General features: G+C 52.7%; 6 protein-coding genes across 6 annotated transcripts; 3 read left to right on the top strand and 3 right to left on the bottom strand.

Moving 5' to 3' along the window:
- Positions 1 to 247: 247 nt before the first annotated feature.
- Positions 248 to 6,096, top strand: MYCFIDRAFT_37116 (uncharacterized protein; the record flags this gene model as incomplete). Its single annotated transcript, XM_007932331.1, has 3 exons — positions 248 to 5,591; positions 5,648 to 5,902; positions 5,960 to 6,096. 3 exons carry the CDS (start codon positions 248 to 250, stop codon positions 6,094 to 6,096), a joined length of 5,736 nt encoding a protein of 1,911 aa, XP_007930522.1.
- A 1,145-nt stretch (positions 6,097 to 7,241) lies between these two features.
- MYCFIDRAFT_199729 (uncharacterized protein) lies at positions 7,242 to 9,049 on the top strand (the record flags this gene model as incomplete). The annotated part of the gene is made up of 5 exons (XM_007932715.1): positions 7,242 to 7,945; positions 8,002 to 8,211; positions 8,262 to 8,420; positions 8,793 to 8,826; positions 8,990 to 9,049. 5 exons carry the CDS (start codon positions 7,242 to 7,244, stop codon positions 9,047 to 9,049), a joined length of 1,167 nt encoding a protein of 388 aa, XP_007930906.1.
- Positions 9,050 to 10,267: 1,218 nt separating this feature from the next.
- Positions 10,268 to 10,873, top strand: MYCFIDRAFT_199728 (uncharacterized protein; the record flags this gene model as incomplete). The annotated part of the gene is made up of 1 exon (XM_007932714.1): positions 10,268 to 10,873. The coding sequence occupies one exon, from the start codon at positions 10,268 to 10,270 to the stop codon at positions 10,871 to 10,873; it is 606 nt and encodes a 201-aa protein (XP_007930905.1).
- An 18-nt stretch (positions 10,874 to 10,891) lies between these two features.
- MYCFIDRAFT_216684 (uncharacterized protein) lies at positions 10,892 to 15,998 on the bottom strand (the record flags this gene model as incomplete). Its single annotated transcript, XM_007932713.1, has 5 exons — positions 10,892 to 11,363; positions 11,420 to 11,691; positions 11,773 to 14,436; positions 14,668 to 14,979; positions 15,796 to 15,998. The coding sequence occupies 5 exons, from the start codon at positions 15,996 to 15,998 to the stop codon at positions 11,263 to 11,265; spliced, it is 3,552 nt and encodes a 1,183-aa protein (XP_007930904.1). The 3' UTR covers positions 10,892 to 11,262.
- An 869-nt stretch (positions 15,999 to 16,867) lies between these two features.
- MYCFIDRAFT_36946 (uncharacterized protein) lies at positions 16,868 to 17,605 on the bottom strand (the record flags this gene model as incomplete). Its single annotated transcript, XM_007932323.1, has 1 exon — positions 16,868 to 17,605. One exon carries the CDS (start codon positions 17,603 to 17,605, stop codon positions 16,868 to 16,870), a length of 738 nt encoding a protein of 245 aa, XP_007930514.1.
- Positions 17,606 to 17,741: 136 nt separating this feature from the next.
- Positions 17,742 to 20,703, bottom strand: MYCFIDRAFT_216683 (uncharacterized protein; the record flags this gene model as incomplete). The annotated part of the gene is made up of 1 exon (XM_007932712.1): positions 17,742 to 20,703. The coding sequence occupies one exon, from the start codon at positions 20,701 to 20,703 to the stop codon at positions 17,992 to 17,994; it is 2,712 nt and encodes a 903-aa protein (XP_007930903.1). The 3' UTR covers positions 17,742 to 17,991.
- Positions 20,704 to 21,344: the final 641 nt, after the last annotated feature.

The following is a 21,344-nucleotide window of genomic DNA, read 5'->3' as shown; positions in this document are numbered from 1 at the left end:
AAATTGGGGGGCCAATTCCCGCCGTCTGAAGGTGACACTGTCATATTGACTTCTGGCTTCAATCATTTCTCCTACTGACAGCTCATGACGCAAGTCAACACGCGTCAACGCCGCCGCCGTTTGTCTCAAGCTTGAAAGAGAACGGCGTACGGGAATTTAGCGCGGTGAACTCACACAGACAGACTCACCAACACATCAACGCCATCAAAGCATTCGGCAAAGGCTGCTCATCTGCACTCAACACACCATGGCGAAGCAGCCGTGCAGATACTTCGCGGCAGGCAAGTGTCGCTTCGGTGACGCTTGTCGCTTCTCCCACGAAGCCACGGGCAAGGAGACGTCGCAAGGTGACGCTCGCCATCGCCCACGGACCGCCGACATCCACCCATTGCTCAAGACCTGGCGCTTCTCCATCCCCAAGCAGAGCGACAGGCTTCGTAGCACACCACTTGGCGACGGTGCCCTGGCAACCTTTCTGGACCAGACCCTCCAACTTATCGAAAGCAGCTATGAGAACCTGCAGCGCGTCATCTCCGATCTCGCCACCGACGCTGGACTCATTCGGATGCGCGAGCTTCTGGACCGCCCCTACGATACTCTATCGGATGACAGACTCGCCGCCACTTGGGAAAAGCTGCTCCTTCCATACTTCAAGGTCCTGTCGCATGACAACGTCCTGCAGTCGTCTGTCCTCGAAGTTCGCCATGCCACCTTACTCAACGACTTATACGGCGTTTCTGGACGACAGGGTGCAAATGTGTTCAAAGCCGTGGCTCGCCACTTGGTCGCTGGCGTTGCTGAAGATGAGTTGGGAATTTCCATCGCAGTGCTGGCCCTGATGCTAGAAAAGAACAGCAGTGCCAAAGTCAATGAGGAGATTTGCGCGGCTGCTGAGGTTCTTGTTGCTCTGCTCGATCTTTCCAAGCTTGATCGCGCTACGACAAGACATCTGCGAACGATCAAGACTGCTCTTGAGCTTGGCTTCGAAATTCCAGAACTCGTCTCAAAGGTTGCCGCCACCAAGACGAATGACATCAAGCCAACATTTACGCTTGCTCAAGACATGCCAGGAGAGCTGTCATCTCAAGGCCCGCGTCATGACAACGACTTTCCCGACATCCGCGACATTCAGATATTACCCACCATTGAAGAGGTGATTAGTCCCAGGTCGGAATATTTGCCACGCGAGAACCCGAGTGACTGGCACATCGATGGATTGCCAGGTCTAATTGATCGTCAATTCCGCCTGGTTCGCGAGGATACCGTTGGCCAACTGAGAGATGCCGCCAGAGTCCAACTCGAGCGACTCCAGAATCCGCTTGCTACCATCAGCTCGGAAGGACAAGGTGCCCGCGTCTACTCCTACAATAATGTCATGTTGGAAGATGTCTTCTTCAATGATCAGAAAGGTCTGATGTTCCTCTTCTCTTTTGACCAGCCACAGAATCTCAAAGGCAAATCTGTCACCTTCCGGCAGGAATGGTGGAAGGAATCTCGCAGGCTGGGCTCTGAGTCTCTGATATGCCTTCTCTCCACTGCAGGCGAAGCCACATTCTTGGTGGTTATTGGGTCAGACCGCGACAGCAAGAAGGTTCGATCACGGTACTCGTTAGCATCTGACCCGTTGCGAGCATATGTCATTGCGCAGGTCCCTGGCTCGGATCCGGGCCAAACCACCCGTTTTCTCTCTCGTTGCACCACGCAAGCCGTAGCCGCGCGCAGCATCATTGAATTTCCTGGTGTCATACTGCCCGCATTCGAGCCAACACTCAAAGCGCTCCAAAGCATGGCCAATACGCTCGATCTGCCATTCGCCGAGATTCTGCTCCCGACCCAGAACCAAATCAGCTTACCACCGCCTGCGTACTCGCTCAGGAATGGGTTTAAGTTCGACCTTCGCAGTCTCTTGTCCGACGATGAGCGTGACGATCTGCAGCAGAATTCGGGCGGAGAGCGAGTGCCACAGGCACTTATCGACAGAAGTATACTTGACGATGCGCAGCGGAAGGCGGTGAAGCATGCACTTGAGAACTCATTCACGCTCATTCAGGGACCTCCTGGCACCGGAAAGTCGTTCACTGGAGTCAAACTCATCCAAACACTTCTGGACAACAAGCGTGAGGCCAAGCTTGGCCCGATCATCTGTGTCTGCTACACTAACCATGCGCTTGATCAACTTCTCGAGCATCTGGTCGACGCTGGTGTCAAACAACTCATACGTATTGGCTCGGGCTCAAAGAGCGAGAGGCTTGCTGCGGTCAACATACGCAATGTCGCCCGGAACTCCAGTCTCACAAAGGTTGAGGGCCACTCTTGGGGCAGAGCTAAGGAGTCAATCAAGGAGAGTAGTCAGGTCATTGGATCCGCACTCTCGCGCTTGGACCGAATGCTTAGTAGTGACGACGAGACAATGTCCTTCCTCGCCAAGAATTATCCACAAATTCATACTGAAGTGATGCAATTCGACGTGGAGGATGGTTGGACCAAGGTCACGCATGACAGGTCACGATCACCTTTGCAGCAGTGGCTCCAAGCCGGACCAATTAAGCACCCAACAGGAGACCTGCCCCTCGCAGATCTTCAGAATGGTTTAATACCACTCGCTCAGATGAGTCCGAGAGAGCGACAGACTCTGCATCGTTTCTGGCTTGACACCATGACCAGCAGCATTCATCAGGACCTTAAGGTGCATCTAACAGCTTTCAACGAGGACAACTCTACCATAGTATCGCTTCTTGGTAGTGTTGACTTGCGAATTCTTGCTGATGCAAGTGTCATCGGCGTTACCACTACTGGCTTGGCTCGCAACCTCCAGCATCTTCGCAAGCTCAACTCGAAAATTCTCGTTGTTGAAGAAGCAGGCGAGGTGCTTGAAGCTCACCTACTCACAGCAATGCTGCCTTCTCTCGAGCATGCCATATTGATCGGCGACCATCAGCAATTGCGGCCTAAGGTTCAAAACTATGAGCTGTCAGTTGACAACCCACGAAGTCGGATTGCTTTGGATGTATCTCTTTTCGAGAGACTAGTCCATCCGCGCGTCCAAGGCGCTCAGCCATTACCCTTCGTCACACTAGAGACGCAGAGACGAATGCATCCTTACATTTCTCGCCTTGTTCACGACACCCTTTATCCGAATCTTCAAGACGCAGATTCCGTCCAGCAATATCCCCACGTCCGTGGTGTACGCCCTCGGCTCTTCTGGCTCGACCACAAGAACAAAGAAGATGCTCAAAACGATAATCTGCATAGTACTTCCCACACGAATCGTTGGGAAGTCGACATGGTTGTCGCCCTGGTGAGCCATCTTCAGAGGCAGGGAGTTTATGCTTCAAACGACATCGCTGTGCTCACTCCCTATCTTGGACAGCTGAGGAAGCTGAGGCGGCAGCTTAGCAGCTCAGCAGAGATCATCCTGAATGAACGTGACGCTGAAGACCTTGCACATGAGGAGTCTGAAGAAGAAGAAGAAGAAGCACTGCCTGCTTCAGCAGAAGCCGCGATGCGTCGACCGTCTGTGAGCAAAGGCAAGCTTCTGCAAGCTGTTCGGCTTGCTACGGTCGATAATTTCCAAGGTGAAGAGGCCAAGGTCGTCGTAATCTCACTAGTGCGCAGCAACGATCAAATGAAGTGCGGATTCCTGCGCACTTCGAACAGGATCAATGTTCTGCTATCCCGCGCTCAGCATGGCATGTACATCATCGGCAACTCTGCAACGACGTCCAACGTGCCAATGTGGCAAGGCGTCATCAACATCTTCAAGTCGGAGGCGAATATTGGCACCACATTGGAGCTTGCTTGCCCACGTCATCCAGATACACCTCTGCAAATTCATGAGCCGGAGGACTTTGCTCGCGTCGCTCCCGAAGCAGGCTGTGATCTTCTATGCGGCAAGCAGCTACCTTGTGGCCACTCATGTCCGCAAAAGTGCCACGCAGAGGCTTTACACAACAGCGTGTACTGTTTGAAAGACTGCAATCGTCCAAAGACTGGGTGCAGTCACCCGTGCGAATTGCCATGCGGAGCCGAATGCGCATCGCGCTGCGATGTCGTTGTTCAATGCAACCTCACCCTTCCATGCGGGCATGTCGTATCAGCTCTGCCTTGTTGGCAACTGCAAGACCAATCCAAGATCCGCTGCGAGGTGCAGGTGGAACGCAAGGTATCCAATTGCGGACATGAGGTGGTGGTAGCCTGCCATGTCTCGGTGGATGGCCCTTCTTACATGTGCACAGCGCAGTGCTCAGCGTCGTTAGAGTGCGGCCACTCGTGCCAGAAGCCTTGCCGTGACTGTCGACGCGACATCAAAACCGGCGAAGTGAAGAACACCGATCATGGCCCGTGCCTGCAGATCTGCGGTCGCGATTTCAACACATGCAGCCACTCCTGCAAGGAATATTGTCATCCGGACGAAGACTGCCCTCCGTGCTCACAACCGTGCGTCACAAGCTGCATTCATTCCAAGTGCTCCAAGCTTTGTCACGAGCCTTGCATGCCATGCACAGAAGAAAAGTGCCCATCGAGCTGCCCTCATACTGCTTGTCAGATGCCCTGCGGTGCGCCCTGCGACTGGGTGCCATGCTCGCAACGCTGCCAGAAGACACTTTCTTGTGGACATCTGTGCCCATCAATATGTGGCGAGCCGTGCCCAGCAGCACGGTACTGCCAAGTATGCGCTGATGAAGAGATTCTTGATGTCCGTGTTGACATCTACACGATGGAGACGTATGCTGAGGTCGATCTGGATCAGGCGCCTTGCCTCTTTCTTCCTTGCGGTCATATTTTCACGATGGAAACCCTCGATGGTCAAATGGAAATGTCGACTCACTACAACACGGAATTATCTGGTGATTTCGAAGTACCCACTTCACTCAAAGGCGACATTCTCCCGCTGTCTTACGAAAAGATCAAGACTTGCCCCGATTGCCGAGGCTCTTTACGGAGCGTGGCTAGGTATGGCCGCATTGTGCGCCGCTCATTGCTTGATGAAAGCACCAAGAAGTTCATCATCTGGTCCAATCGCACCTACATGCCCCTGGCCGACCAACTGAAAGAATACCAGGGTGATCTTTCAGAGACGGTCGATGAGGCTCGGCTTTCTGGAGACATCGTCCTGCATGGAACCAAGGGTATTGAACATGCGTTGAGAGCAAAAACGGGGGCTCGTTACCAGCCACTCCTGAAGCTGCGTACGACCATTGCGACATTCATACAGAAAGTGAGGAAGGAGGAGCAGCCGTTTCAGAAAGTCCGCGACCTGGTTGAGGCTGTGCGTCGCCGCAATCAGTCCGATCTACCTGCATTTGAATTCGACCAGAGCATTTTGCAGACCAGAGGACAGTTGCTGGCGCAAGCACTGTTCATTCGCTGCGAGCTCGTCTTGCTTACCGACCTTGTCACTGTTTGGGAGAAGCTGCCGCAGAAGCTGAAAGACACTGCTAAGCTTTGGCTGGTGCTTGACAAGAACCGTGATGATTGCAATGCATTAATGATAAGCGCAATCAAGTCTGCTCACGTCTTGCAGCAAGCCGAGTGTCACATCTTCTGGGCGCATTTCGCGGCTTTGGAGATTACTGTTCTGGCTCACTCTCGTGATGACAGGTAAGTCCTCCAATCCCAAGACATTTGATACAATGCTGATACGAAGACAGGTCTCAAATGATAGAAGCACTTCAGCGTGCGGGTAACAAGCACCTTGATGAAGCAGAGGCGATTTGCAACCAGTACGCTGGCCAAACAGCTCCCGTATCTGGCGAAGTCTCGGCAATTCGCAAGATGCTGAAGACTTCTGTATCATCGGTCTCCGCAAACGAACTGCGCATGGTCGTTGCTGCAATGGCGACCGAATTTTTAGGCACCGGACACTGGTACCGTTGCGCCAACGGACATCTTTTCACCATTGGTGAGCTATGTCACAAACCAAATCCATTCTTCTTTTTCATTACTGACTAATTCATAGGCGAATGCGGCATGGCTATGCAGCTTTCTCGATGCCCTCAGTGCGGCGCAGCTGTGGGTGGGCAGCATCATCGGGCTGCTGAAGGTGTCACCCACGCTCGAGATATCGAAGAGCAGTTTGGTCAATTGCGAATCTGAGATGGTTCCCGCGCAAAAGGGAAGGAATCGATTCTGTGGAGTAGGATGATGGACGATAAAGTAAGCCTGGAAGATGCATCTTTCCTTGCTCCGTAATGTCATCGAAATTGAAATGGGCAATTCCATGCCACAAACACTCCCGCTTAAGCAACTCCTGCGTATCCTGAGTGACCATGCTGACGTCTTGATCTACCAGCCCTGCAGAAGCACCACAATGCTTTCCCTTTCCTCCTGCCATGGAACAACGAGAGTCTCATCGGTATGGATCGAACCACCTTCCTACTCAAGTTCCCTGTCCTGCTCTCAAATTCCATCCCCCTTGACCGTCTTTCGCCTTCTGAACCACAGCACGATCGTAGATCTGCCCGAGATTTGCATTCCTCATCAGCGCATCCTGCTTTTCTCCATCGTGGAAAGTCTTGCAGGACCTCCACCACATCGTAAGGCTTTGCGAGCCCGAAGTGGACAGGGGGTATGTAGTCCAGTGTTGGTCCCTGTGAGTAGAGGGGTGAGCATGAGAGCCTGCTGGAGTTTCTTGGAACCGGCGATGGCGTCGCGGAAGCTGGTACTGGCTCTTTGGCTGGCGAACCTCGGAGATGGCGACGCGAAACCAACCAATGATGTCTTCCAAGACATGGATCAAGATTTTCTCGAGAAGCTCGGGGATGTGCGCGACTCGATGTCCGGCCGATGGAGCTGTCATGATCTGAGTGAGGTCAGTGAAGATAAGCGACAGGAGGAAGAATGTACCAACGAAGTACTATGTGCTGCTGACGCGGCCAAAGAGGTCTGGTGGTTGGCTTGTTTTTTGCTTGTCGGTATGGTTTTGGTGTGGGAGAAGAATGTGCGAGTCAATGTGTTGACGTATGATTCTGGATGACGAGATCTCACTTCGAGACTTCGGTCCGTGCGGTGGCTCGTAATCATTCGACGCGACGCGATCTTGTGAAGATCCGCATGTGAAGATCCGCACGGACCACGTCGCGTCAACTATATCCACATCTACGCTTGTCTCGACTCTGACTTCCGCTTTCGACTTCTCAAGTACACACACGCACAGATTCAACAATCGCTAACGCATCAAGTCTCGTCTCGGTATGTGCAGCTCCCTCGAATGCAGTTCGTAACACTAATAAGTTGAAGCCATGTCTGCGGGCAGTCGAGTCGCTCATACTTTTGAGCTGCTTGAGAGCATCCTTCTGATGCTGGCTGAAACCGAAGACTTATGCGCGCCAGGTTTTCGAGGGTGTTACAACAACGACGAAGCCCAGCTACGCCTTCGTACGGTCCTCCTAAGTCAGCGCGTCAGCGAAGTATTCCAGCAGACAATCGCTTCTTCCAAATCTTTGCAGGAGGCACTGTTCTTCAAAACCAAAGCCTTCAATCCTGCTAGATGGCAAATCACACAGCATAATCCGCTGAGACCTACCAAGCAGCGGCCATACGGCGCTCTCAAGCTAGGTTACGAGGCGTGCGTCGTCAACTGGGGACGGCAAAAGTCAGAGATCTGTCCGATGATGACGATGAGGATCAGCTTTCAAAAGAATGAGGGCTCAGCTCTGCGGCAGAATCCATCAATCACGCCTTCTTGGATGCGAATGTACTGGTGGAATGCTCCGTTCCAGGTCGTCGAGCTTCAAGGCCACAACTACAGCAATCCCAATGTGGGTTTCTTCTCCAGAGAGGAGAGATGCAGTCCGACATTTGGCGAGCTATACGAGGCTGTCATCGGAGGAGCACAGCGGACGCGCGATCCAGAACAGGATTTTGAAGAGCAATCTCTACTCGCTGTCCGTGCGTTCAGGTATACTCGGGCGAGCCATACAACTCGCAACAGCGCAGAATCTAAGTAAGAGGTCTTGACCTCGCCTCACATCGACGATGATGACGAACACTGTCAGTCAGTGGTTCGCGCAATGTCGTACTTCTACACAACTTCATACACAAATCCTCCCGATCACGACTCCTCCTACATACCCATCACTATCCTCTCACGGATCTGTTATCCTCATCCCATTTCCTCGACTGCGCACAGACCTACTTCACTTGTTGGCTTGTCGAAGCTTTGCAATTTTTCTACTACTCTCATCCAATATCTCTGGCCAAGGTCATAAGGTATGAACGCGAATTGCCTTTCAATTGAGACCTCTACTAACAACTCTCAGCAATGCGACCATCGCCGCCTCATCTACCGGTAATCAAGCCGCTGCAATTCCAGACCTTCTCGAGCAGATTCTACTGGCTCTATCTAGCCGAGGGAGACCTGTCACGAGATTCATCGCAAGCGGGAGCTCAGGATCACGTTACAGAGCTGTGGTCGAATGGTATGAAGGTCAACATCCCGATAGGAGATTGGATGAACCCGAATATCGGGCAAGCTCATTGTTGCGGCTTATGAGGGGAGGGAGGACCAAGCAGCAACTTTAGGGGGAAAAGCGAACTTGGCATATAAAGACTAAAGACTAGCCCCTTCGTTGGCCATTCGGCAATCTAAGCGTTTAGCGAAGTATTCCAGGTCTCTTGAGTGTTAACATACGCAAGAGAACGGCGTAGTGAGCTGGTGGAACTTACTCGATAGTTCAAAGATCAATTTACCTATAACTGACTTGCAAAATCGCCTTTGTAAAATTACGCTGGAGCATTTCGCGAGCTCTGTGACATCTCGAGCTTTCAATGAAGCACACTGCATATTCCAGGTATGAGAATTTGCAGGGGAACGATGGAGTGAAGGTATGAAACCTCACTTGGTAGTTCACCCACTTTTTGAAGTCGTGGAGCGTGGACCAATCTCTTCTATGATTCAATCCGACGATATCGACGCTATCATTGATTATTCTTGGTCGTAAAGAGGCTCGCACGTATCACCAAGTTTTGCGTACCTCGTCCTGTACAGAACTCACTGGAACGTCAAGGAAGTGGTGTGCTCATCATCCCGGTTTCAGCGCAGGACTAGGCTTCTTGAGTCCGCAAGGTATTCTTATAACTTGACAATGGTTTTTCGTGTCTCTTAGAGACTACAGCCACCTGCGCCTTGAGCTCAAACGAGACCCACCTCATTCTCCGAGCCAGCCTTCAAGAATTCAGCAATCAATGAATCGTGGAAAGCGATGTATCCGTGGGATGGTGACCTTCACCCGCTGGATACGTACTCGACGGGGTGGCCTAAGCCTTCAGGAGTCGATCCGTAATAACGACGTTACGAGAACCAGTCGCAATAGCAGTCGCATTGTCCTGATGACCCACCAGAGTAAGCACAACTTTCCAGAAACTACCAGAGCTACTTCACTTCCTCCTTCAATTTCGAGCTACCCACTCTTCAGTACCGTTACTATCCGCAAAGGTAGTCCTGAAACAGATCCTGTTAGAAGTAATCAAATTCCCACAGAAGCGCTGCTGCAGAGAATTCCAGTGCACGATCAAAGGCTCCAGCATTCTCGAGAAAGCTCTTTCTCCAACCAAATCTGGGATTTCCGGACAACCGCTTGATTCCCAAGCAGAGGTTCCGAGTCAAAGGTGCCTTTCTGCATGTCCGTTGGCGTAAAGTAGCAGCTAGAAAACGACGAGCCCCCGTCAAGATACAGGTCAGTCTGAATAAGCGGCGATGGGAGAGCGGATCTATTAGGGCAGAGATGGTGCCATCCTGGCGTAAGATGCACCTGAGAGCGGGCGATTATGTTGTTGCTAAGCTTCAGGTTAACGAGGTAGGTAGTGGTGCCAAGATGGAAGAAGGGATTGAAGAATGCTACGCTGGGTGAGCTGTACGACGTGGCGTTTGGGAAGTACCGAGCATAGAGGCTTGAGGATGGATGGATGGAAGAACGTCAGGCTAGGACTATTGCATGATGCTGCGTTTGAGTTGGAGCATTGAGGATGGGCAGCGGTGTGTCGAAGTGAGAGATTGAAAGGTGCTGCCGTCGTTGCCGCCTTCAGATGCGCACACATGTATGCATGGCCGTTAGAAGTTGCCAAGCTTTCAGAATCTGCGTGGTGAAAATGACTTACAACTCTTCCTCAACCTTTCTCACTTCCTCTTCAACAACATCCACGCCAGCCAACCGCCTCGCCTCGCCTCGCCTCGCCATAGGGTCAATCGCACGCTAGATATGCGATCAGCACTAACATCATCAATAGTCGCATCGCATTAGGCCACTTCAGCAGCACACCCACCATCATGTCAGCACCTCCAGCTCCAGCTCCAGCTCCACCTTCAGCCGGCCAACGCGTCGCTCACACCCCCGAGCTTCTCGAAGAGATCCTACTCCACCTCGACGACGGTAACATCAAGCACCTCAAATCCCTCCTGCAAAGCCAACGAGTCTCCCACCAATTCCGTGCCACAATCCAAGGATCAGCAAAACTCTTACGCGCCCTCTTCCTCAACCCGACCCCAGGAAAACGCCGTTACTACACCCACAACCCCTTCTTCGGACAAAGCAGCTCGGATTCTCGGTTTAACATGGTTTTCCTCCCGATCAGTGGCTGGTACAATGTAATCAGAGCGCATGTGGATTGCAGCGTGGTGGAGCGTATATTCGATGGGACGGATGATGTCTGGGTTACGTTCAGGACTTTCGATCCAGATGATGAGGTGCGATCCTTGGAACGTGAAGAATCGTGGAGGAAGATGGTGTTGATGGATTCTGATTATTGCGTTACCACTGTGAAGGTGCACAAGTCTTCGTATGGGTCTGGGAAACATGTGTTTAAGGGTTATTGGGGCAATCCGACGTTTGGAGAGTTGTTCGATGTTGCGTTCCCGAAGCCTTGGAAAGGATGAGAAGGGCGGAGTGAGGGTGGCAAGAGGAGATTGTGGAAGGAAGGTCACGGCGGAAAGGCCTACACTACTTTAGCAATCATTGCTGAAGCTGACACATACACACAAACAGCTTTCGTCATCCAGCGCGAACCAGCTATATAGCCACATCGGGCTTGCTGGCAGGGTATGATAAAGAAGCAATTTTCCCTCCCAGATATTCGCTCGTCCTCAGCGCCATGCCATGCCAAAAAATCTTTGCTCGCCGTCTTTTCGTGAAGTCATGCTCTTCATATCCACAAACTCGAGGGGAACATCTGTATTCGAACGAAAGCTTGTGCGAGGTCAGCTGCATTCGCAGTCGTCTCAGAGGAAGTGAAAGTTGAATCAGAGGAGTCCTCGTTCTTGCCTTGCTAGGACAACCCTAGACCTTTGCCGAGCTTTCCGGCGAAACCTTTCGTCTTATCAGGTTTGGCGGCCTCTTTGGACTTGAGCTTGATGTTTTGAGCGCCGCCTGGATGACCATTAGTATTGACATTCTCGGATGCGATCTTTGAGGCTGCAACTCACCTCTCCCATAGACTCTGACCTCGCTCTTAACATCGATCTTATCCTTCTTGGGACCGCCACCGCTGCCACCACTCTGACCGCTGAGGATGCTTCGTTCGTCTGATCCAAGTGGTCGCGTTGCGTTGAAGCCAGAGACTTCAGAATCTTGCGACTTGGTCGTCTGAGCGGCAGCTGGCTTCCAAGTCAAGCCAGCAGCACTGTGTATGGTAGCCTCGCTGCGTGGTGGTGAGATTGGTGATACCGGGCGACCACGCATATCCCCGCGGTGAAGTCTGCACGCTTTAGTTAGCAATCTTTCACCTGTACCGCTGAAGATGAAGATGAAATGCAAAGCTAGTGCTTTCTTGACTTACGCTAAAGTCGATGATCGCTTCATGTACCTCTTGTCTGTGGGATCTGATTGACTGATGTTGGTGTAGGCCAGCTCTGAGGGTGCACCATACTCGCTTGCCAGATCGTACACACTCTCAAGTACGCCTGGACGCCCTGGCAGGCCACCCGACATGATTGAAGGCTCCCGTGTGGAGTGAGCACCAAGACTACCACTCCGAGGCGGATCGCCGTACTCTCCCCCATACCCTTGCTGGATGGTTGCAAGCTGGCTCTTGACCGATTGATACTCCATCTCGAGGTCGGTGTAGCGCTCGAGCAGGCGCGAATGAGACTTCTTTAGCTGCATCAATTTCGCCTTTGTGTCTTCCAGCTCCCGTTGTGTAGCAATTGGGGCACCCGAGCCAGGCTGTAGCGACAGTGCGGTCGGAGGACGATCAAACTCCGCGCCTCCTGCAAGAGACGCCTCCATCTCCACAAGACGTTCGCTGTACATCTGCTTCGTGCGCTGGAGGTCCTGGTCCTGCCGTCTGATGCGCATCTGGAGTGTCTCTTTCTCGCTTTGGAGAAGCTCGTGTTCGCGCTTTGCTTGATCAAAGTCCCATTCCCGATACTCATACTCGCGAATCTTGCGTCGTGCTTCTTCAAGCTGAGCCTCGAGATTCTTCATCTGCTCCAGATTACGCTTGACTATCTCCAGCTCGTGCGCCGTCTTCAGCTCACGTGCCTCCGTCTCGGACAGCAGATCGCGGTAGGTCTTCATCTGAGTACGAAGTCTGCGGAGCTCTTCGGCATCGGCATTCCAGGTCTCTTGCTCCTTCTTCATCTTGTTGAAGCGCTCGGTCATGTTAGATTCGAGATTGTTGGCTTGCTTCCGCGTCAAGTTCGAGTCTCTGATGGTTGCCTCACGTTCTTTTCGCACTTGCTCTAGCTGCTGCTTCAGAGCGCGGTTGGCGTTGATGAGATTGAGTGTTTCCGCTTCGACCGTGGCATCCTTCACGTTCTTGCGCATTAGCTGGCCAATGTGTTGCGAGTATTGTGCTTTGTGCCATCGCTCAAAATTCAAGTCGTTGCGCAGGAGAGTAATCTCTCGTTGAAGGTAGGCAAGGTTGGTGGTCGGCGGAGGCTCTGAGGGATCCCTCATCTGCTGCGGCCCGGGAAGTCCACCTGATGGCAGAGGGAACTCGTCAAGGACTGGAGATGAACGCATCTTCTCAACACCTGCCTTGCTACGAGGTCGCAGCATCTCGACAGCGTCGTCTTGCGGGCCAAGCACAGGACTATCGCCATCAATGTGGATGCCAGAAGAGACGGCTGTAGACAGTGTGTCACGCCAACTGTGCCCAGAACGCAAGCTGGTGTGACTAACGGCCGGTGATATCGAGCCATTGTTGCTTGACGGTATGGGTGGCAGAGGCGGCAGCGCTGGCAACTTGCCAGTAGGTGGAGGGCCTGGACTGGCAAGCGGCGATCTGGAATCGATAGCTAGACTGTGACATTCAGCAACAACATCGGCAGGATCCATTCTCGGCCATTTTGGATCAATTAGCTCCTCCTCGATGGTAAGGTTGTAGAAGTTGGGGTGCAGAAGGTGCAGTTGCCGAAACTGGTCGCTCCTGCTTCGGATGACTGCTTGGTCAAGGTCGAAGTCGTCGGCGCCCGGAAAATCGAGATTTTTCAAGAATCGGCGGGGCTTGCGAATATAGCTCATGAAGTTGAGAGGATACAAGCCGTAGAGGTAAGTGTAGTATGTCTTCAGCTCTGGAGTGGAAGCCTCGACAGTACCTTCTCGGGGTCTGCACTTCTCCCAAGTCGAATCGATTCCGACGTCGCCATGGTCGTAATCATCGTCCGCGGCAATGCGATCGTCTTTCACCAGATTCTTTTGCGCGTCTGTGCTGAGTGCCGAGAAGCGCTCCCAGCAGAGCAATCTGCTGTAGATGAGGAAGAGCCGTGGTAGGGTTGAATTCAGCGACCCGGGAATGTGCGGCAAGAGCATGATCAGCGATGTCAGGGCTACTGAAAGGACTGTCGTAGAGGTGTCGTTCATGAGACATTTCAAGAGATTCTCGACGACCGGTGTATGCTGAACAGTGTAGATATGCGGCGTCTGGTGTCGAAGGAATGAAGAAAGTAGCGCAAGTCCTTGCAGTCTGGTTTCGGGTCTCACGATGAGATCGTCAAAACTGTGGAAGAGCTGGCGTGGCATCTTTCTGCCGCATGCTACCAAGACACCTTCCACCTGCTGTGCAATCTGGGCATTGTCCGGGGCCACGAATTGGTCCTCTTCCGCCAGGGCTCTCGTTCTGGCGAGATACACGTTCAGCAGATCACTGCATATCCTAGTCGACGTGCGGCTGCGCTGCTTGGCATTGTTTTCATGCTCATCGTAAATCATGACGCTGGCCACAAATTCTTGGGCGTCGTCCAAGGCTGTTTTCTTGAAGCCGACACTGGCCAGCACGGGCTTGCCAGCCAGGTGATACCATTCCAGCAAGTCATCTTCACTGACGATGGCAGCTCGCAATTCCCTCAACACTCCAACGAATGCTCCCAGCTTTTGCGGGTTGCCGGCAATATATCTGTCCCAGAATTGCTTGAGTTCCTGGTTGGCTTTGGTGGCTTCGTCGATTTCTATACGGTGCTGGATGTCGTCGATGAATGACTGTAGCATGCGGCGGCACTCGCTGGGGAGGGACAGCGGTATCTTAGAAGCGGCAAAATGGGCATGGAGATTTTTAGTGACATCTCGAATGGATCTGCAAGGCTCCGTGTTAGCCAAAGGACTTCCACCGCGAGTGCCGGGTCGTGAGTAGGAGTAGGATGGTGGCATATGGGACAGAATGCAATCATGTGAATGGTAGCAAAAAAGCAGGCCTAGGTGCTCATGAAGCTGCTCTCTCGTGCTCACCTTGTACTACCGGTATTTCCACTCATGGTGGTTGCGGGCCGATGGCTCAGCCTTCTTCTGCAGCGCAACGGACGGATCGGTTCCAGAGACGTCGTTCATGAGGATCCAGATGCACGCGGTACCAGCGCTGGAGAAGGGGTGGTGGGAGGATTTAGCAAGAAAGTTGGGCGTATGCGTTGAGAGGGTGAGCTTCAGAGCAGGAGCTTGGAGGAGGTGGGTGGGCTGTGGGTGGTGGGCTGTGATGTTGACTGGAGGCAGGTGGGAAATGAGCAGACGACGGGACTCGATGGTACCTACATGGAGATTGCTCTGCAAGGCGCTGCAATTGGCGAGGATAACAACTGACATGCTTCATCATCACATGCGCACCGCAAGACTGGAGGAGTTCTCCGAAGCCGTCCGTCCAGCGGTCACCCCCGGCTGCGGGCGAGCGAGCGACGGGACTCTTCCTCTTTCCTTTTGCTGCATATCGTCTGGCATCGTAACACGTAGTCGACATCAGCGCCCGCGAATATAATGTGCCAGTCACTGCCATCACATCGCTCGAAATGCGCACTGGTGGAAGAAGCTTTCGGCACATATGTAGAAGGTCACGCGTCCGGACGACAAAGCCACGGCTTCGGATCGTCAGGGACATGGCCACGAACAAATTCCCATCGGGCTCGTTGGATAATGAGGCTTGCTTGCATTGCCATCACGCGCTTCGTTTCAAGACGCTCCGCGCGACCGCCTTGCTGAGCCTGAGTCGGACATGTTTGCACACCTGCAGACAGATGTCTGGGATGCTGAATGTGATGGCCTGCCCAGCCCCAACCCCCAGCGTTGGCCCATGAGACCCATGCAGGTAGGATAGAAAACAAAATATCGTGACATTGGCGAGACGGGAAAGTGCATCCCCAGCCGTATGACGGTATGCGTGGATCAATCGCTCATAATGCTTGCATTGCCTCCTCTTCTTTGCACCCGCTGCAGTAGTGGAAGGAGCGGAAGTAGTTCTACCAAGACCTCCCCGCGTGAACCCTGTAAGCAAGATCCTCACACCTTCAAGCACAGCCAGAAACCTCTGACAGCTCGCTCCAACACAACCATCCAACAATGACAATCTCCTCACACATCCCCTCATCCCAAAGCTCACCATCCATCACCCCGTTCACAAAACACTCCCCAACCACCCCCCACGTGGTCCCCATTCTCCTGTCCTCCAAGTACAAACGCTGTACTCCCACCCTCCAACAACACAACCCCATCCCCAACCTCCGCTTCCTCCGGCACACTCCACTCCCCCTCCTTGGTTTTGAGGTATTGTCGTCCCAGTTCGGGACCCAGGAGGGAAGACATGATGATGATGATGATGATATGTTGGTCGAAGCACCGTGTGGAATCGAGAGGATTTCGAGTTGAGGGGAGGTTTTGTCACGATGGCATCTTGTTGATTGATGCAGATGCCATCGATCCATAGTCTTCTGACCTCGTCACTCTTTCTAAGACGGAACAGTGCCAGCTTCAGATTTTTCCGTGACTTCCACTTTCTCGCCGGAAACATTGATGGTATAGCTCGGATCAGCTCCACCCCAGCAATACGACAGAGCCTCAAATAACGGAGTGTGATCCAGCTCATATGTATCGAGGTGGCCCAAGAGCGGATCATCGCCACGTCCAGGCCATAGGCTGAGCAGACGAAACTTTGGAGGATCACAAGATTCTTCGTATAGCGTATCCCTGTACCTGAGATTGCCACCGAAATTTAGGTGAGGGCTAGTCGGGACGCGATTTTGCTCGTCGAAAGAACTCCATCTGCCATGTCGTTGCTCTCCTGGTCTGATTTCGAAGAGCTGTCCGTATCCTCTTGCTCTATCTTCGGAACCATTGCTCCTGTAGGCACCATCTCAAACCAGGGAGTATCATATATTGGCAAGAAGTGGTGGTCGGATTGTTCTTCGCCGCGGTCATGGATGCAGTCTGCGCAAAGATCATAGTCGTCGCAGTCTAGACACTTATAGCGAACATCGTAGATTGCCTTGTAACAGTCGTCACAGACAACGTTTGGAAATATTCGTCTCGGCTTGGTCTCTGGAATCGTGGATTGGTCCTGGCCTGGTCCCTGAGACATATCGCCAAGCTCTTCCATGAGCTCTTGAAGATCGCGCTTGAACGCCTCAATTGGAGAATGTATCTCGACAAGAATTTGATCTCTCGATGAAGGACGATCACATTGACGCCTGCACAGATGAGTTCTCCTTCACGTGCCGCTTTGTGAAATCCACAATCTTTGCAATATCGGCCTCGCCCTTAGGGATATCATGACCACCCGCATGCTTCAGGAATTCAGAGTCGTGACATATCTTAATGAGTGCTTCGCTTCTCTCACTCCCGACCAAAGGGTCCTGCTCTCCGATGACGTGCAAAGTTGGAACGTCGATACCTGGCTCATAAAGGCCGTCGTATTGTGGAAACCTCGCACGAAAGCCGGAGAAAATCACTCCTGCTAAAGGCGTGCCCGTGACATTGGCCGGTATGTGCTTCCGGTAGGGATGTGAGGCCAACTTGGGCTGTAGAAGTGCACAGAGCATGCCGGCGAAGCACGCTCCTTGACTGAAGCCCCATATTGCATGTACCGGGCCTGATTCTTTGAGATAGTTGCCAAGATACTCCAGCGATTCCTGGAAGCCAACGAAGTCGCCAGACTCCTTGTTGTGAAAATTGCCGTCTCGTGCGTACCACCACGCGCGATGACCTGACTGCGATGAGGATAGGACGAGATCTGACCAGACCTGGTTTGCAGGCTTCGTCATGTCCATTTGCGATGCAATATCCACGACATGTGGCCCGTCCGGGAAAAGGAAGTCATAGTCGGGCAGCTGGGCAGTGATGCGGCGCACCTGGAGGGCGTGTACTGAGCCGTTCGACGTGAAGCCGTGCAAGCACAGTATGCGCAGTTTGCTCATCATCACAGGCCAGATCCTCCGTGCCGTCTCGCGAATGTGTTGTTGTGGTGCCGATGGAAATCTTACGGGAAAGAGCTGGACGAAATGGCCGACGGCTCTTTCGCCAGTGCCAAGACCGTGAAGGAGTGGACGTCTTGTGGTTCAACTTTCCAAATGTTCATTATTAATCAATCTATCGAAAACATACGAGATGCAGTTTCGCAGTAGAGGTATCCCTTGTCAAATCGCCAATGTCAGAGGAAGACTCCAATGTCAATCTGTACCCATAGCATCCCAGCAAGCAATCAGCGACGAGGTATGGAACGCCAATGGAAGCTTCCTCGCAAAACAGAACCCTGCGACCATCGAACATCAAACGCCTCTTGCTCCATTCGCTCCCCGAGTTCCTATTGCACGACCAAGCCTCTCAGTTGACTGAGTGCCTTCTTCATCTGTGGGGACGGACTTCTGCCGCCAAGCAGTGTCGTAGCCTCTTCTTCAAGGCCACGCTCCTGCATGATCTCCAAGACACTTCGATCATTTTCATCTCGAGCACTCAGATCAGGGTTGCCCATTTTGGCAAGCAGCTTGAGGATCTCAGTGTCGCCATTGTCCAGTGCCTGAAGGACTGCATTCCAGCCACGGTACATGAGATTGATGTCCGCACCCTTGGCTAGCAGATGCTCGATATACGAAAGGTCATGCTCGCGATGGCGGCGAATCGCCTTGATGATGGGCAGATGCTCTCCTGGCGCGTTCGGGTCTGCACCAGCCTCGTCGACGAGGTAGTAGAAAATGTCCTTGCGGTCCTCACGGATCGAGGTCGTGAGTGGACTAAAGACGCCGCCGTTCTTATCCTCCACACTCATGCCCTTCGCGAGGAGAAGCTTGACGCTTTCCAACTGGTTTGCCACCACGGCCATTTCGAGAGAGCCCTTGTTGATCTTGCTGACACTAATTTTCGGCAGAAGCTTTGCCAAAATCTGGGGGTGTTTGACGGCCATACTCACAGGCCAGTCTTGACCGTGGACAGCTGGGTCAGCGCCGTGGGCGAGGAGGATGTCGATGAGATCGATGCGGTTATGTCTGATTGCAGTTGTAAGAGCTGTGTCGCCCGCTGGAGTCCGGGCGTTAGGATCCACGCGCTGTTCCAGCAAGTAGATCAAAGCCTCTTTATTGTTGTGTGCAACCGCTGTCTCGATGATACCCTTTGGTGTGCTCGGATCTGCACCTGCAGCCAATACTCTTGGCAGAAGATGCGCACGATGATGCGTGACGCACTTGAACGCAGGATACTCGCTTGCCTTGAGATTCGGATCAGCACCGGCAGCGATCAGGATATCAACCAAGTTGCTTCGATCATCTCGGATAGCAGTGCACAGTGGTGTGAAGATCCCATCCTTCTTGGTATTTGGATCTGCGCCGTGCTTGAGGAGAATGTCCACGGACTCGAATTTGTTGATTGAGGTTGAGAGTTCAAGGCAGCCAGGAGCACGCGTGACATTTGCGCCACGCTGCAACATCAACTCCAAGATGCGTGGATGGTGGACTGAGGGCCAGAGCATATGCTTGGGACCAGGAAGATTGGGGTCAGCGCCGTGATCAAGAAGAAGAGCGACGATGTCAAGACGCTGTGCGTTGATTGCCTTGAAAAGTGCAGTCTCGCCTTGGCCGTTCTTGCAGTTGGGATTGGCCTCGTACACCAACATAAGCTCGATCAGGCCAATCGGTATGGACTTGTCGATCGATAGCAAGAATGGTGTGTTGCCGCCCAACATCATCAAATCCGGTTCCGCACCGTAGCAGAGGAAGAGCTGTGCAAAATGGCTCTTGTGATTGGTCAATGCCACGGCGAAGGGATTCACTCCATTTGAACCGGCACTGATATTTGGATCTGCGCAGTATTTCACAAGGAGCTGTGCAGCGTCGTAGAACGACACCTCTGTCGCGGCATGCAAAGGTGTGAAGCCGTCCTTGTCCTTTGCGTTAGGATCGGCGCCAAATAGGAGGAGAAGGTGTACAGTAGGAAGATCGTGGTTTGTGACAGCCACGCGGAGCAAATTGCATTCGACTCCGTTGTCGGCAGGAACACCAGATTCCAGCAGCTGCTCAACTACTCGCGAGTTCTTCTGCTGTACTGCTGTTACAAGAGCCATCTTGGATGCTGGTGTGGGCTCCCCCGTATAATGGCTGGGTTGACGTCTGTGTACAGCTGATGGGTCGGCTGTCACGCGGGCAGCGGTCTTTGGGATCTGGATATCGAAGTCGTGATCGTCATGCAAAGATGCACTCCTCGTGACATCGGAAGCATTATCGAGAGCAATTTCTATTACGGAGCTGCGTTTGCTATACTGGTGTGAAAGTTGTGTCTTGCCATGTTGCATTGGATGCGGATAGGTAAAAATGGGACCAAATGAGCTTTCACGATCCGGGTAGGAGCTGTCCAGTGCATGATGATGGTGCGTGCTCGGATGGGAAGAGTTCAGTGTTGTGTGCCTCTCAAGTGGAAGTCGTGGCGACTTTGGCTCTGGCGATAGTGGCAGACCATTTGGGTATCGTGGCGGAGCATCCGACCTGTCGCTCTTTCCCTTTTGTGGCTCTGAAAGACCCAGTACAGCTGCGAGAGCAGTATAACCAATGCTTGAGGCCGCGTCAACTTTGTCCTCTCCCAGGGTCCATGTGAACACCAAGGCACTCATCCTCAGAGCAGCGCGACATTGGGTCAAGGACATTCGCATCTTTTCGATGTCGGCAAACATCATGCGGAATCCCTTTCCAAGCTTTCCGAAGCCCTGCTTTCGTTCATTTTCGAGAAACTTGTTCACGAGCTGATTCAGAACCACGAATACAGTATTCGTTTGGTGAAATCGTTCCCTGAGCTCCTGTGTGATATCTGAAGGGAATTGAGTGCCAGTTCGTGCAGTCTCTGTCAGTCCGGCCTTGGCTGGGAAGAGAATGCGGCTGGTCTCCAGAAAGTCGACGGCGAGCTCCTTGAAGCCATGGGAGGGGGATTTCGCCGTTGACAGGTACTCGACAACATGTACTGCAATGGTATTTCCCAGGGTCGTCGTTGCGGTGCAGAGCTCAAGCAGAGTCTCTTTGCCTTTTCGAGGAGCCATGTCTACCTAACAGAAGAAGTACGGCTTGGCAGAAGAGTTCGATAAGAATGTCGAGAAGTGGCAAGATTCGCGGACATCGATCGTCCTTTGTTTGGTTGATCAGACAAGAACAATAGTCAGCACGCGGGATCTGGATGCGCCCTCCAATTTCGTCAAAGAAACACCATCTCCATGCGTGACACGGCACGAGTCGCTGCATGTTCGGAATGGCAGAGCTAACGCCATGGCGGTCTATGGCCGAAGCCTTTTTTCGTCGTGCGATTGACCATGACTCGGCAGCTGTAATTACTTCTCACGCATCGGTCATCAACCCTATAGTGATCCGGCAATACACGTGGCGCGGACCGCACGCCGAATGATGGCCATTGCATGCTGCTTCCTCAGATCTCAGCTGGAGCACGAGAAGGTTTACTCATTTCTGCAACTCTGCTTCATGGTGTGTTGGACGGGGGCCATATAGCCATATACATGCGCGTTCGGCAAGCCGACACAGTCAGCTTTGCATGTGGTCGCTTAGAACTAGCAGGTTCTCGGCAATCTCACCGAGAACCTGGAACCTTGTGTATAGCTGCACGCCACCTGGTTGTAGACTGGTCGTTGATGCCCAGAACCAGTGAAATGCAAGAGCGACATGCCGTTTG

Source organism: Pseudocercospora fijiensis, assembly GCF_000340215.1.
Source record: "Pseudocercospora fijiensis CIRAD86 unplaced genomic scaffold MYCFIscaffold_9, whole genome shotgun sequence".
NCBI lineage: Eukaryota > Fungi > Ascomycota > Dothideomycetes > Mycosphaerellales > Mycosphaerellaceae > Pseudocercospora > Pseudocercospora fijiensis.
The sequence above is the reverse complement of the archived record's forward strand: the minus strand, read 5'-3'. Positions and strand labels throughout refer to the sequence as shown.